Consider the following 16,788-nt stretch of genomic DNA (forward strand, 5'->3'; position numbering starts at 1 on the left):
ACCCATTTAAATAACATGGGGAAATTCTTCATCCCCTTCATCATTTCAACTTTCCACGTCAACCGGAAGCACCCCTTTAATTTATGTCAGTTCATGTAGTTTTATATACAGTTAGGATATGTTGGTGGCAAATATAATTAAGATTACAAGCTATTTGAAAGGTGTATATCATTGGAAGGAAAACACAAGGCAGTATGAAACTGCGCAACATGCGCGTCATGTAATGAACTCCGTAATTTCGCAATGTGGAAAGGTAGAGAACAACTAAGTATATTGAAACACCAGCCATGTCTAGTGATGTAGAAGCGAGGATTCAGCATCAAGAGTTTTGGGCCCTGTTGATACTCTTCGTATTTAGGTAATGAAAAATGAGATGTTAGTGATCGTGATTTTGTAGCTCAGGTAAATGAATTAGATTGATTGATTGAGTTTGAGTTTTACGTCCCGTTCAGCAGCGAGGCTATATGAGACGTGGACCTACTGATTAACGTGGAATCCGAACCATATGAGCTCCCGCCGGGAATCGAACCCGGGTCTCCCACGCCAAAGGCGTGTACGCTAACCGCTTAGCCACAAAGGAGCACCATAAATGAATTAGAATGTCTTTTGGACATAACTCTCTGACAGATATTTAATAGAATAAATCCTCGACGCTGTTCTAGTACAGGGTCCTGGGTTAGATTCCCGGTGGGACAACCCTTGGGAACTAATGTTGCACGTGACACATTAGGACTCCTTTTAAAATATACAATTTTAAATTTAAATCCAACAATATGCCTCAATTGAGAATCCCAATATACGATATTGACATGGTGAACTACAAAAAGAAGTGAAATATAAACAAAAACACCAGAGGTGCAAAAAGTGCAGCCAAGTTTGTCAGCCTCAAAAAGTGTTGAGATGAGGATGGATGAGCAAAGTTCCTTGGCCACTGCATCTGAAACGAACACTGGAACTTGGCTCGAGGTGTCACGGTAAATGATGTTGACGAGCCTTAGGGATAATGTTTGTGAGTGTGGTGGATTTGGGGGGGTCACTACTAGCCTTAGGGCTGAAATGTCTCGGCCGTGAAACTAGGAATAGATATCTTAAATATTCGAATATGTTAGACACCTCGCGCCAAGTTCCAGTGTTCGTTTCAGATGCAGTTGCCAAGGAACTTGGCTTATCCCATCCTCATCTCAACACTTTTTGAGGCTGACAAACTTGGCTGCACTTTTTGCACCTCTGGTGTTTTTGTTCATATATCATAATACGTAAAAAGTATGCGCTTAAACGTATACTCTTATAATAATATTGTAGCGAACTACCGATATATTACACATACTTTTCAATATTTCACATACTTTTTTATTGCTATCCTGTTTTACCCTAGCGGTATGCCAAAACGGCATACTTTGACCTAATACCAAAAATATTTATTTATTTATTTTGACTTATTTTACATGTCGAGGTTAAGGCTATATGTAGCCTTATATATCATGTAGAAAATATATTTTTCAACTACGCCAAATTGACAAAGTGAAGTAGACATAGGTGTCAAGAATGTGGCTAAGTTTCAATGTAATGAGTTACTTTCGAAGTGAGATGTCTCAGATCTTGCACTAAGTATCCCGTTTTGACGAACTTTCCCTTACTGTTATTAGCATTTTTGATATTTTGTGATCAAAGGTTTGGAGGTGTACTTGTCTCACACAACTTTTTTTTAAAGGAAAATACGAAACACGTATTCCCTCATTTTACGTCTACAATATCTGTGCACAATTCCATTCACTTTTGGTGCCTTTCGCGTGTCAACTTTCAAAATTTTGGATGGGAGCTTTTGCCCACACAACTGCTTTTCCGCAGAAAATAAAAAAAAAACACTATTCGTTTATTTCATGTGTAGTATCTACCTGCCAAATTTTATTAAATCTGAGTGTAGCACTTTGGAAGTGTTACATGTAAGATATAAGTAGCACCTAATGTTGCAGTTACAATTTTAAAATTTCCAATTTCCATAATACCATATCAATATTTAGGTAGACATTTTGTTATACAATTACTTAAGTGTACTCACATACAACGTATATACAAATCTGGCTACTAAGCTGTTCCATGGATAACGTTAATTTCAGTGAAATTCGTCTACGTGATTAAACGACTTGATTTTATACCGAATTTCCTAGATGCTATTAATCAGTGTTTCTTGTCAGTACGAAACAGTACGTACAACCGGCACATTTTCTTTGTTTTTAAAACTTGCATTTTTCTAGTCATTTTATAACATTGTACACATTTTAAATTTTGCAAATACCTACATTAAGAATATCGCACATGAAATATGAAATAAGAGTAAATCTGAGGATATCTTGAAAGTGGAATTGCTACAATAACATATTCATAGTTAGTACTCGCGTCATTTTTCCCAGAAATAAGGCATTCTTATTAATTATAGGGCACATATAAATCAGTTGGATCACAGGCTCCCTTAACCATCCTATTGAATAAAATACAGGATTCGTTCTGAAAGTATACGAACTTATTTATTTGCAAACAATTAGTCGATGACAATTACAACTATCAATATTCTTCAATATAGGCACCTTGAGCTTCAATACAGCGAGTATAGGGATTTTTCCATTGTTCGTAGCAGTCCTGGAAGTCCTTGACTGACACCCTCTTTAATGTTGCGGTCGTGCCGGCTCGAACCCGTTGAATTGACGAAAAACGCTTTCCCTGTAGCACTCTTTTTATTTTGGGAAAGAAGAAGAAGTCGGCCACTACCATTCCGGGCTGTAAGGGAGATGAAGCAGCGTTGTAATGCGTACTTTGGCGAGAAACTCACGTACCAACAGCGCTTTGTAAGTCGGCGCGTTGTCGTGGTGAAGCATCCACCTATCGGTGATGTCAGAACGTACGCGCTGGACCTTCTGACGGAGACGCTTAAGCACTGTTTTGTAGTAAGCTGCATTCACGATGGTTTTAGGAGGTGCAAACTACTTGTGTATGATCCATTCCGCATCGAAAAAGATAATGAGCATTGTCCTTACCTTCGATTTGGGCATCTAGGTCTTCTTTCGACGAGGGGCGCGGGGTGTGCCATTTTGAAATTTGTCACTTGCTTTCGGAATCATTCTCCAATAGCCAGGTTTCATTACCGATTATCACTTGGAAGAGAAAAGTTTCGTCATCGTTCACACGTTCCACGATTTGGCGGAAAATACGCACACAATGCTGCATTTCATCGTTTTTCAAAATTTTCGAAACCACTTTTGCACAGATTTTCCGCATGTTCAAGTTTTCGGTAACAGTCTAAAAAATTTGCGTTTTCACCGGTTCCACCTCTAAAATGCCTGTCTTTGTCTAAAACAGCTTTCACACGGGCCATATTTTCCTCCGTTTTTGATGTGGAGGCCTCCTTGTGTATTTTTCGTCCTCAACCACTCCCGTCATTCCTTGAACGCCATGTGTCAAGTATAAATTTGCGTGCGGAATATCACTTCCTCGCCTTAAGCCTCCCGTAGCAAGATTAAAGTCCCCGTAAAGATTTTTTTTTTTCAATTTAACAAAATTTACAGCGTAGCGCTGTTCCAAAATGTGATCCATTGTCACCAAATACAAATTCTCGATACAACTTTGTTTTCGTGTGCAACAACACGAGCGATAGCACCTCAACTACTGCTCGAAAGCAAACAAGCGAGGCCTTGTTTAGAAGGTTAGGTCTCGACTACCACGTGGAGTCGCTTACCTGCATCCTCAACCGATTCTCGCGCCGCGCTGCGCTGCGCTGCGGACAGTTAGAATGGTTTCAGAACGGACCGTCTATAATAATACAATTCTTCAAACATTGTGAAACTAACTTCGGATTTGGTAATCAAACAAAATATAATAAATTATTTTCCGAACTATAAAGTGCTTCTCCATGTACTTGATAGTGTACATCCCTGTCTACTGTATGTTGTTCCGGGTTCAATCACAGCTAAGAACACAATTTTGATGTTAACTCTCCACCGTAAGGCGATTGGAAAGCTACATGAATTATGAAGTAATAAACTGTAGCCTAGAAATCAAGAAAAAATGAGAATAATAGATAAACTGTCAAAACTTTCTGTAACTAAAAACCTTTGGCCTGGCCACAGCCTTTCAAAGAATTTTAACTTCTAAACAACATGCATAATAGGATGATTATTTCTTAAGAAAATAAATAAAATAGAAATTTTAAATGGTTGATTATTAAGATAGAACTAATAAAGAATGAATGTTGGTTTTAATTTCCTATTGTTGTATTCTTTTATTATTTTTTTAAATCTCAATTTATTCTCGTTTCGTACTCTTCATCCTTTTTCTTTATCTCTTTTCCTATCCTTTTTAAATCACGATTTATTATTTGTTGTACTACTAATATTTAAAAAAAATACTCTAATACAAAGACTGTATACTGTACTACTATATTTGATATCCAACTTAAATTCTTGTTAAAGGGATCTGCTTTTAATGAACACAAATACATTGAGTATATAGTCTACACTCATAAGTTAGACTTGTATAAAAATACATTATATAGGCAGTCATCGACCTTTGTGGCTTTTCTTGTAAACTGTAATCAAAACACTTTGACCCGGATTCACCTCGGATGAACGAAACAACAGCTGCGCGTTTCGTACTTTTCTGATGATGAAACAATTGGTGGAATGAGAAAGTTGAAAACCCTGAGAAAATCCACAGACACGATGTTGTCCACCACAGACTTACTTGGTCATGGATCGAACCAGGAACTCACGCACTAAAGGTAAGTGCTCTACCATTGAGCCACTGTGTCCGCTGACTATCTTGAGAAAACAAAAAGTTTCAAAATGCATAAAATTAAGGACAAAATAAAGGCTGAGTTCAATGTATGTACTGTTAGTTTCTAACCGACTTCAAAAACAAAGGAGATTCTTAGTTTCACCTGAATGTATGTATGTATGTTCACGATTACATCGAGAACCGCTGGTCATATACGGATTCTGCTTTTAATAATTCAAATTATCTATTTCTAAGGAAGGTTTTTGTGTATAAGATACTAGCAGCGTTCACCCCGCTTCGCTGCGGTCACCCCGGAACGCAATAAACTTTGTTACTTAGATAATTTTTACTTTTTCGCTTTCAAGTGATATGATAAAAACCATAGAAGATTGCAGTAAATCTTAACATTATATCGCCTGTCATTTATGTTAACCCGCTCCGCTTCGCTGCGGTCATCCCGGTGCTGGCATATTGTAAAAGTGTCTGTAAAAATAAGCAAATCAATTAAAAAATTTTAAACAGAAGATTCAAGCTATTTTCCGCTGTATATCGCCTGTCATTTATGTTAACCCGCCGAGTGACACGGTCATGCGGGTTGCATATAAATACGTTTATTTTTACCTATGATGAACTAATAACAAAGGATTTGTACGTTATGGACACTTGAATGGTCAATTATCTCAAGACACTGGTAATTAAAAATTAAAGTGATATGATAAAAACCATCTAGGGTCCAAATCCTAATAACCCCCCAAAAATGAAAGAAATTGGTTCAGCCGTATTAGCGTGATGAGCGGACAAAGGATTTTGTACGTTCTCTTTTATATATATAGATAGATAGATAGATAGATTCAAAAAATGTTTATTAGTAAATAAATTATAAAACATATACAATTTCAATAGATTAGCACATAGTATGTATGTATGTTCACTCATAACTTTGACATAGGTGCACCAATTTTGATGATTATCTTGCATTTGAAAGGATATACTCTCCCGATAGTTGCATGTAAATTTCATGAGGATATAGTAATAGTCTTTGGAGCTAGAGCATGAAACTCCTCAGCAGCAGAAAGTGTCAATACTATTGTTCTGTGTATACACGATAATGATATGTTAAACTTCGAACTAGGTACACTAATTCTGTCGATTTATATTTTGGTTGAAAGACTATGAATTCATGGTAGTTCCATACAAATTTCATCAGAACCTTATGATAGTTTTCGCAGCGAGATTATGAAATTCCTCAATTGCTGACAGTATTAATATTGTAATTAACCGACTTCATTGTGCGCATGTTCACTCATATCCTCAACATAGATGTATCGCTTTTGATTATTCTTTTTCTTAGTTTCGAACACTATACTTTCTCACAAACTTCATATAAATTTTATGAGGATCTGATAAATGTTTTTGGAGATAGACTATGAAATTCCTAAAGAGAAGATAGAGTTAATATCGTGTGTATGTTTACGCATAATTTCGTAACACTTACACTATATATATATATATATATATATATATATATATATATATATATATATATATATATATATATATATGAAGAACTATTTCATAGGAAGTTAGCCTTTTACCTTGCTTTGGGTACCTAAACAATTACTCCGGTGATAACAAGGTAAAAAATTAAACAAATTTAAAATAAAAATAATCAACTTCCAAAACGCACTAAAAGTAGAAAATAATAAAACTGGTAAAAAGAAATAAATAATAAGAATAAAAATAAGAAGAACAAGACGACACAAAAACAAAGAAAATAATTCATTACAATTATCTAATAAAGTTTTCAAAAACATGCCAAACCAAACAATGGATCAAAAAATTGTCATCGAAATAATACACTGCTCCACAAAACTTAAGCAACTCGAAGAAAGTGGCAGAAAATAAAACGACATGATCACTGCTCCAAGTATAATGAACAAACAGACGGTCCAGATGCACAATGCAACACAAGTGAAGACGAACAATACAGTTAGGATGTACAGAGTGACCAAAAAGTTCAGCACAACGATACCTCAACAGGTGAAGCTGGATTGTATGAGGTTATAGGCAGTCAAAATGGCGTGTGACCACCACGAACAGCTATACAGGCACGACATCTGGCCTCCATACTGCAAATCAGAGTGTTGATCAAGTCTTGCGGCAGATGGCGCCACTCCTCGAGGAGAGCTGTTTGCAGGTGAGGGAGAATGTGTGCTGGTGGACTCCGCTACGCTATTCGCCGCCCAAGAGCATCCCACACATGTTCGATGGGATTCAAGTCCGGCGAATATGCAAGCCATGCAATACGCGTAATGTCTTCGCTCTCGAGATACTCAGACACAAGATGTGCATGGTGTGGGCCGGCGTTGTCATCCATGAACAGGAAGTCTGGGTCAAATGCTCCGCGGAAATTGCGCACATGTGTATTGAGAATTTCATCCCGGTACCGTTGTGCTGTCAAAGTGCCATGTTGCACAATATGGGTCCGTTTTCCCATTGAGCATAGTTCCACGCTACGCTATAATGGAACCACCGCCATAGGACGGCCGTTCAGCAATGAAGTTTGGATGATAGCGTGTTCCTAGCTCTCTCCACACTAAAGACCGACCAGAATATGACAACAGGCTGAATCTCGACTCATCCGAGAACATGACACGCGCCCACTGGTGTTCCCCCCATGCAAGATGTTCCTGACACCATGTGTAACGCGCACGTTTGTGCTCCAGTTTCAATGGCACACACAGCAAAGACCTTCTTGCATACAGTCCTGCTCTATTGAGCCGACGACGAACAGTTTCATGACTCACGCGTTGTCCTGTAACCTGAAACAACTCATTGGCCAGTTGAGAGCACGAAGCTTGACGGTTACGTTTGACAGAAATTGTGAGAAATCCGTTCTCGACGGCCGACGTCTTCTTCGGACGGCCTCCTCCATGACGTCTACTGATTTCACCTCCATTTTGGAAGTGACTGCACAGCCTCGACACAACACTTTTGTTCACGTTGAATTCCTGCGCTACTTCCACTTGTGATCGGCCCAATTCCAACTGCCGAATTATTCGCCCGAGTCAAAGTCACTCAAATGTCGTCTACCAGCCATTGCAAGGGGTGTACCCCACACAAGAACCACTAACTCAATGCTTGGAGTCTCGGACACTACTGGGCTGTGGTGTACGCCTCGTGGTATAAGTTGTTCACCGCGCTTGCAACGGTGCTGCTTATGCGATAGAGTGGGTGCTCGCCTTGCCTGTGTGTCTCTGTGTATGTGCATGCCACTAACCAGTGTTGAATGGACCCCACACGTCACTTATACCACGTTCTCTCAGATTGCTTGAGTTTTGTGGAGCAGTGTATTATATTAAACATTAATTTGTTCCGCTTGGCAGGACTTCAAAATAGTTGCAGAACCACAAGGAGGAGGCAGGGGAAATTTGCCCCCTACTAAAGGAAAACATAACCTCCTTATATAGCATAAGGTAAAAGGTCTTTTTCTTATATCTTCTGAGAATATGAAACAGTTTTAAATACATATTCTCTTAAGAGTTAGCATATAGAAACAGTTTAAACAAATAATGATTCTTAGCTAATACCTAGGTATAGGAAGTAAGGAAAATATTATTGCCACCATGTTTCTGTATTTTTGTCTCTATTACCGTATTGTGATTTATAAGCTGTAAAATAATCTCGTGATAATAATGTGCTGGTGCAGTTACTGCAAGAAGTTATATTAATGAGAATAATGAAAGTCATTTTCCAATGGTGAATTCTGAAACCGAGTGAAATTTCCATTTTTAAAAAAATGGATACAGTTGCCTACATTTTGTTGTTCAAAGTTCGCTGCAAACTACATACCTGTTTTTCTCAGCTCAAGGAAGATTACGGATCCAGAACAGAGCGCGACCTCAATATATATATATATATATATATATATATATATATATATATATATATATATATATATATATATATATATATAACTCTTTTTGTGTTATTGTGTGGCCATGAGACGAGACCTTTGGGATTTTCTCATCTCGTCGCAAAAAGTATAGGCTGGTTCCAATTAGGGATGGGTAAAACCGATTTTTATAAAAACCCGGAAACCGGTTTCTAGGAAAACCGAAATCTGAAAACCCGACATTTCGATTTTCTCCCAAAACCGGTCCGGATTTTCACCAAAACCAGTTCGTTTTTCACAGAAACCAGTTTCGTTTTCTCCACAACCGGTTCGGTTTTTTCACCGAAACCGGTTTCGGTTTCCTCCAAAAACAGGTTCGGTTTTTCACCAAAACTGGTTTCTGTGAAAACTTTTGGAAAACATAAAACTATTTCTGTAAGAACGGAATCGATTTCCGGAGAACAACGGAACATTATTCTGGTCAGAAATAGAACCAATTTTGAAAAGAAACCGGAACCGAGTTTGAAGCAAAACCGAAACCGTATCCAGTGAAAAACCGAACCTACTTTGGAAAAAATGGATAACCGGTTTCGGTGAAAAATCGATTTTTTGAAACTTTTCAAAAACCGGTTTCGGCTTTCCTAAAAACCGGAAACCGAAAAACCGGTTTTTGTGCCTACCACTAGTTTCAATAGATCGCGACTATAGGCCTCATAGTTTATCCTTACGCTCTCTTAATACTGTGTTCCTGTTGTGCAACATTGATGACTTACAGTACTTGATATCACTACGACCCGAATATGGCGACTATTAACGTTAACTATATGATTTCTACACAGGTGTCATGCAAATGTATGACTAAGAAGCCAGACAGAGTGCCGTAACTAGAGGCGGGTGTCCGGGGGCAGACCACCTCAACATCTTCTCATCTCAGTTGCTTGAAAACGCTCACCTTTGAGTCTAGTTTTTTTTTTTTTTTTTTTTTTTCTTGCGTTATATCATATTCGTCATGTAGTTCAAACTAAGCAAGAGAAAAATATATCACAGTCTTCACGTTTTCGAGATATGCACATGCGCACAATAATTTTCGCATTATGCGCAGTTCTGCGGAGGTGCAGACAATTCGTTTTAATTTCGTTTTAAAGCTATCATGTATCTACTATGGCTTGCAAAGTTTGCTTGTTCTCGGTGGAGCCGTTCCCGAGATATCACGACAAGTGTGATCTTTAATGAATCGACTGTATCTTAGAAACTACTGCTTTTTCGACAAATTCCTGCTAGTTTCATTAGTTTTGCAAGGTATCCTATTAGTCTGCCAAATTTCATCAAAATCGGTTGTTGTGGCCCAGACAACTTATGGATGTGTCAGAGGCCCTTTTACCTGAGATACTTTTAAAAAACAAGATTTCGTTAGACCTATCTTTATTTTTTACATCTAGAATATTGAAATTTTGCACAAACATTAAGTCCACCAAGTGGTATTTATCAGATTTTTTCCAGATCTCTCCATTAACCCAGGGGGGCCCAGAGGGACAAAAAAAGATCAAGAAAAGGGTTTTTTTAACCAAAGATCTCTTTTTTCGCGATTTTTACGCCTCAGATACACGATGGAGACATATGAGTGGTACCATTTGAAAAGCTGTTCTATTCTAAAGAGAATGGAACATGGCTCTAAGATAAATAGGGATGTTCCAGGACTTTTTTTTTTAACCTGAGATCAGTTTCTTTTGCGGTAATCTGGTTCATTGTGGGGATCATTTGTAAACATTTTTCAAGATAGAAGCTTGAAATTTTGCACACACATTTAGTATATCCCTCAGTATTTTTCAGTTTATTTTCAGATCTCTACGTTAACACAGGGGGATCCAGAGGGGTTCGCAATTTGAAGAAATTCAGAGAAAAATCCCGATTTCTCTCAAACTTTCCCGCCTCAGGGACATGATAGGGAAATGTGAATAGTGCCGTTTGAAAGGATGTTCTATTGTGAAAAAACGAGGTATGAACCATGATTCTAGGATAAATAGGGATAATGCGCCTATTTTCAAGTATAAAGGTAGTACAACACAATTAACACTAGGGAAAATTGTAGCCTCTTGACTGAAAGTCTGTAAGTTACCTTAAAAATGTCAGAACCTAAAAGGGATAGTTTTTTTTTTTTTTTTTTTTTTTTTTTTTTACAAGTTGTAAATTATACGGAGATTTCATACAAACAATCGAACAAGAGTAAAAAACCGTAAGCCATGTAAAAAAAAATATATGCTATATTCTGCAGCTACCTCCTTTCAAAATTGATAGCGCTGTTCCTGTTTCACCATGGGTACTTAACTGAAAGCATCTAGTGCATGCAGATGAACCATGTGATGCTTCCGTTCTTTTTTCATTTGAATTTATGACGGTCCGTGTGATATCAACACACTGCCTTGTTACTTTCAAGTGACAATAGGAGAAGAAAGTATAATAACCGTAGAAAAATCGAATTTAAGATTCCTACCGATTTACACGTGTCATGACCTCTACCGAAAAAAAAAAAAGTGTTTTTAAATACCTGTTAGTCCGTCCCAATCCAACGTGTTCGCTCGCCCAAAAATCATATCGTACAACGAATCTGCACCAAATCTTAAACTTAAGATCCTCTAGGAGAGTTTCTCGAACCCCTAAAATAAGAGTAGTTCGCTGAACGATGAAAATAAAAAATGCGATTTTCTCGGAAACAGCTTTAACTATTTTCTTCACATTCCCAATACCAATATTACATTAACAACTTTATACTGTTAAGAAGTCATTTTTCAGAGAAGAATTTGAGTGGTAGTTTATTCATGACGCTGAATACTTTTCGATCGATTTGCTCAAAATTAACTCGACTTAAGTTCATTAATTTTAGCTTTTAAAAACTCGTGTTTCTTTGTTCTAAAAGTTTTGAAAATTTCCAGCCTGATGTCAACGAAATTTTGTGTAATTCATTTACAACACTGTCTCTTAACACTTTACCCATATTGTTGTAATATTATAATACTACCGTATACTAGGTATGTGAAGCGGTGTTATTCTTTTCGCTGGCTAATTTACCGCTATGATGATTTGTTGCGTTCCTGCAACACCTGACGTCGAGTATGCTGCCTATTGCTGCCATGTGTCCTGAATACCCCACAGACATATTTTCATAATTTTCTCTCCACTCAATTGCAAAAAGCCGATAAAGAGTTAATTACTTAAACCAAATTAACCATTATAAATTTGGTCATTTATTAGTCGTATACACCTAAACACTATACTGTATTTACGGTGTTATGCCCGTTCTGAAAGAATTATTGTAGATAATATTTCTACCGTTAACAAAGCTATCTAATTTCGTTAGTGTTCTCCTTCCTCGGGAATACTCTTTCCTCATATAAGAAATAGAGTACAGAAGAAAAGTGCACCTGCATCGATAGAACATTTACAGTTTAAAACATCTTACCTACGACTGTGGGTTCGAGGTCCACGAAGACCGCTCGTGGTACATGTTTTCCAGAACCTGTTTCGCTAAAGAAAGTATTAAAACTGTCATCTCCATATCCAATCGTTGTATCTGAAGGCATTTGTCCATCTGGCTGGATACCATGTTCCAAGCAATACAGTTCCCAGCAAGCATTGCCCATCTGGACGCCTGCTTGGCCGATATGGATGGAAATACATTCCCTCTGCAAGAAATAAAATAATATATTTCTTTAAATTTATTATCACAGTCAAGTACTGCTACACACTTACAAAATTATTATTGATTGCTTTATGTTCTTGTGTAGCACCAAGATTTTGAAGGACTAATATATAATTTACATTAGATCCAAATCGTGTCGGGGCATAAATGTGCTGGGTGCACAGATCAACATGTAAAATGATCTTTGTATAGAACAGTTTCATTATGAAGGTTTCAAGAGTTGAATTACAAGACAACACCAAAAAAACTTTAATGTTATTATTATTATTGCATCAAGAATTTATATCTGTAAGTTGTTAATAAATTCATTATGTTCGGTGGGAGGACAGTGAGCTCTATTAATACATTTCACGGGCATAGTGGTAATAAACATTATTTGTTCTTAATTTGATTACTCATATAATATAGAAGAGGTAATGTAATATAGTAATACTGCATAATTTACCTTTAATACTTCCGAGCGACAATAGAAGTAAAAGTGTTGGGTTCGTGAAAACAAGATCGGATTCGAAATATGAACGGATTCAAACATTTTATGACTCGATTTATCAAAAAGCTGATGTTTCGGATTTCGCCCGTCTATTCGTCCATCGTCCGTTTGTCACGATATAAAGCTATGCACTCACGCAAAAAAAAAAAAAAAAAAAAAAAAAAAAAAACATCGTTCACTTACCTAATTATAAAATTGGGATAGGGAGAGAGTATTAAGTTCTATGATTCGTAAATACTATTATTCCTTCCATGTTATCACAGAAAAGATAAAAGACAAAAGAAAGTGATCAAAACCCTGAAAACCGTTGGGAATTTTATGTTCATTTATTGGATATATATATATATATATATATATATATATATATATATATATATATATATATATATATATATGACACGACTCAACAAAATAATACATTTTACATAATTGCTTAATATGTGGAAGTACTAATTTTGCCTCTACATCCTCTTCAAATAGGATTTTATTGTATAGGGCAGTAATTGTTCTCATTGAACTTCTTGTCCGCAGAGGTAGGGTAGAAGATTAGCTATTTTGCTTCTTTTCTCAATCTCTTCTACATATTATGATACTTTGAAGCAGGGTTGGAAAAAATATTTTTAAAAAAGACCAAAACACGTGTTTAAAACATGAAAAAGCTGTTCAAAATGTTTTAAACATGTTTTAAAACACACACGAAAAAAAGCATGTTTTAAACATTTTGAACAGTTTAAATCATGATTTTAAACATATTTCAAAATCGTGTAATAACATATTTATTAAGACTTTTTGCTCTTGCAACAGATATTTTCATTTATTTTATTCTCGTTAAGAATACACTATATTGGGTACAGAATATTTCAGTAAAGGTTAGTAATTCTCAACTTATTTCATATCACGACCACCTTTTATTACACCCTCTTGCCAGTGACTCTTTTGGAAGTGCTTTCTTGGTTGTAATAAGTTTTTTTTTTTATGTAGATTTTAAAATCTACCTACTATAAAGATTTCACACAATCTGTCAATATACATGGTAAAACGAAAGTCCTCACCATCCTTGTGTGTTAACGAGTTGAGTGAGAATGATGAAACTTGGAAGTGGTCTCACACATCAGATAGTGTTATCAAGCATCATGGCGAACATCTTTGCTTGGTATTCGAAATTCTAAATGCAAAGGGAGTCATGGTACTTGTTTTAAGGCTAGAATTCTGCCAGAAATACGGTTGTTTGGTTATTTTAGCCCTAAAGCAAGTCATTTCGGAGTTATCGCTTCTGAAAGTGTTCTAGTTATGCCTTTAGGGGCTAAGCTCGCGTTTCGTGGAGGCGGGAGTGATTTTTGTTGCAAAATTTGATTACTATTTTAGAACACTGATGCTAATATAATTTTAAAACTAGGAATGCAATGGATGTACCCGATTGCAATGAAATGAGATGAGCGAGCTTAAACTACGTAATCATTCCTGGCCATTATGCAATAATAAATGCCATTTTTAATTGTTGACAAAAAACTCGCGTGAAAACTTTTTCCCCATGTTAAGTCTATGCAAGCGTTTTTCGGTGATTATTCCTCGATGGTACATCGGATTTTTGATTTCGACCTATGTTGTCACTCAGCACGACATACTCTATCAGCGTGCTAAGTTTGGTTGAGATCGGCCAAACGGTCTAGGAGGAAGCGTTTTTCGGTCATTATTCCTCGATGGTACATCGGATTTTTGATTTCGACCTATGTTGTCACTCAGCACGACATACTCTATCAGCGTGCTAAGTTTGGTTGAGATCGGCCAAACGGTCTTGGAGGAAGCGTTTTTCGGTCATTATTCCTCGATGGTACATCGGATTTTTGATTTCGACCTATGTTGTCACTCAGCACGACATACTCTATCAGTGTGCTAAGTTTGGTTGAGATCGGCCAAACGGTCTAGGAGGAGTTCGCGGACAACCAAACGGCTAACCCGAGTACTATTTTAGAACACTGATGCTAATATAATTTTAAAATAATAAATTTTCGAAAAGTAGATTACTATTTTAGAACACTGATGCTAATATAATTTTAAAATAATAAATTTTCGAAAAGTAATGTTTGAAGCACACTTCATGTTGTGCTAACTTTAGATTATTTTTTGCAAGTCTATGTAATTGGTTGTTTTTTGAGTCAATTTACTGAAGAAAGGTAATATTTGGGGCGTTCAGAGCACAATGAATCGAAATCCATTTTCAATATAGTTCAGTTTTGCTCAGGAAATGAATTCTATTTCAGAACGTAATATCTTCACAGTCCAGAGTTCGAAATAAATAAAACTAAAACTACGAATAAGAGCGGCGTGAGCTAGTTTCAAATGGCAGCCGCTAGACAGAAGTGGAGAAATATCCAAGAATCTAGCATTAGCAACCTAATCCAGCGTATGTCAAACAGATGTGCAGTAATTGTTGCTGTTCTGGAAGACTACACATCTTATGAGAGGTATATTTTGTTGTGCAAGTGTCCATTTCTGTCATGCTAATGTGATGTTTCTCTAATGTCTTCTCGTATGTGTTTCTTGTTCCATTGCATAAGTCACTTAATTTCCATCATTCATGTTGACCTTCCAATGCATTGCATTGCAGTGTGTATGGCTACAACCTCTAAAACCACATACATTGGCAATTTTGATTTCCCTTTGTCATTTTTCGTTCTCTGCGTTGCTTCCTTAATTGTTTTGACCAGTGTATAATATGTAGCTCAAAGATGCCAAACATATTTTGTGAGAAATATAAAAATGCTGCAGCATTGATAGCATAATCAAATTATTGGTACACGTATCTCAGCTGTAGCTCAGGTAGATTTTAAGTAAATTTCACAAGAGTTTAACTAAGAATGTAATTTAGTTTTGTCACTTCTTAATTGAACATAAGTCATTGTCCGTTTTTTACTTTGGAAGCATGCTCTGTTCAGTATCAGAAAACCTAAAGTCCGACTGTGTTTGTTTTGAATGTGAACAAGTTTTAAACTAGTCACTCTATAGTCATTCTATGTTATATGAAAAATACTAACAGAGCGTTAAAAATATGTTCGCTAAGACTTTTCAAACAGAAATTGACAGTTGAAATAGGATAAGAAATCTTCAAATATTAGAATAAACATTCATTTCTTCGTATGGCCTCTTTGGCCGCGTTAACTTGAATTTTAATGAAACTCAACGAGTGCTTTCTGTGATTCTTAGTAAAAAAAAAAAGCAAAAAAGTTAATTACACAGTTCTACAAATTTTAACTTTTTTTGTTACATAAATGAAACCCGCTCTTAACTACGTAATTTGGAGGTGCTGAATACGAAAATGAAATTTAAAAAGTCCGATTGGCTCGTGTTTGGGCGTAACAGGGGGGTTATATCTAAGCGTCCCCATACTTTTTATACATGTGGCAACACTATTTAAGGTCTGGCAACGTCACAGTTCAATACATTATGTCAGCATTGGTGGCAAAATATACCCGCAACATAGTTCGATAACCAGACGGGTCAATGGAGCCCTAGTCCCCGATAATTTAGGGAAACTAGGCTCTCCTGGTCCTGCCTAAAATTGCTGTTATTTGATAAAGCTTAGCAATTTCGTTGGGTCCTTTCCTTTCTAACGTCCTGCATCCTCTTATACGTTATGACTGGCATAAATGTAGTATAGTTACTGACTCCATGCTTGGTTTGTTGTACAGCATAAATTAGCTGTTTCGTTACTGAAATAAAGCCCTTAAACATTACAAGCACAAAAAACTACAAATATTGAATTACTAGGCTTACCTTCTTCAATTCCTGGATTTTTTAGTTTGCCATTTGTAACTAACTTCTGTTCCTTCATTCCTAACACTCCAACAGAAATCAGCTAACATTGCTACACGTCCCTTCCCTTTGTATCTTCTTTCCATTGTCGCGATTTGCTGATGAAAGCGTTCCCCATGCTCGTCA

The 16,788-nt window shown here is 36.7% G+C and overlaps 1 protein-coding gene across 1 annotated transcript in view; it reads right to left on the reverse strand.

Moving 5' to 3' along the window:
- LOC145679433 (tubulin alpha-1 chain-like) overlaps positions 1–16,788 on the reverse strand; it is a 94,657-nt gene that overhangs the window by 6,167 nt on the left and 71,702 nt on the right. Inside the window, exon 2 of the mRNA XM_081750015.1 lies at positions 12,120–12,342. Coding sequence (XP_081606141.1) covers positions 12,120–12,342 — 223 coding nt within the window. The remainder of the gene's footprint in view (positions 1–12,119; positions 12,343–16,788) is intronic.

Source organism: Thermobia domestica, chromosome 2 (assembly GCF_964235325.1).
Source record: "Thermobia domestica chromosome 2, izTheDome1.hap1.1, whole genome shotgun sequence".
Lineage (NCBI taxonomy): Eukaryota > Metazoa > Arthropoda > Insecta > Zygentoma > Lepismatidae > Thermobia > Thermobia domestica.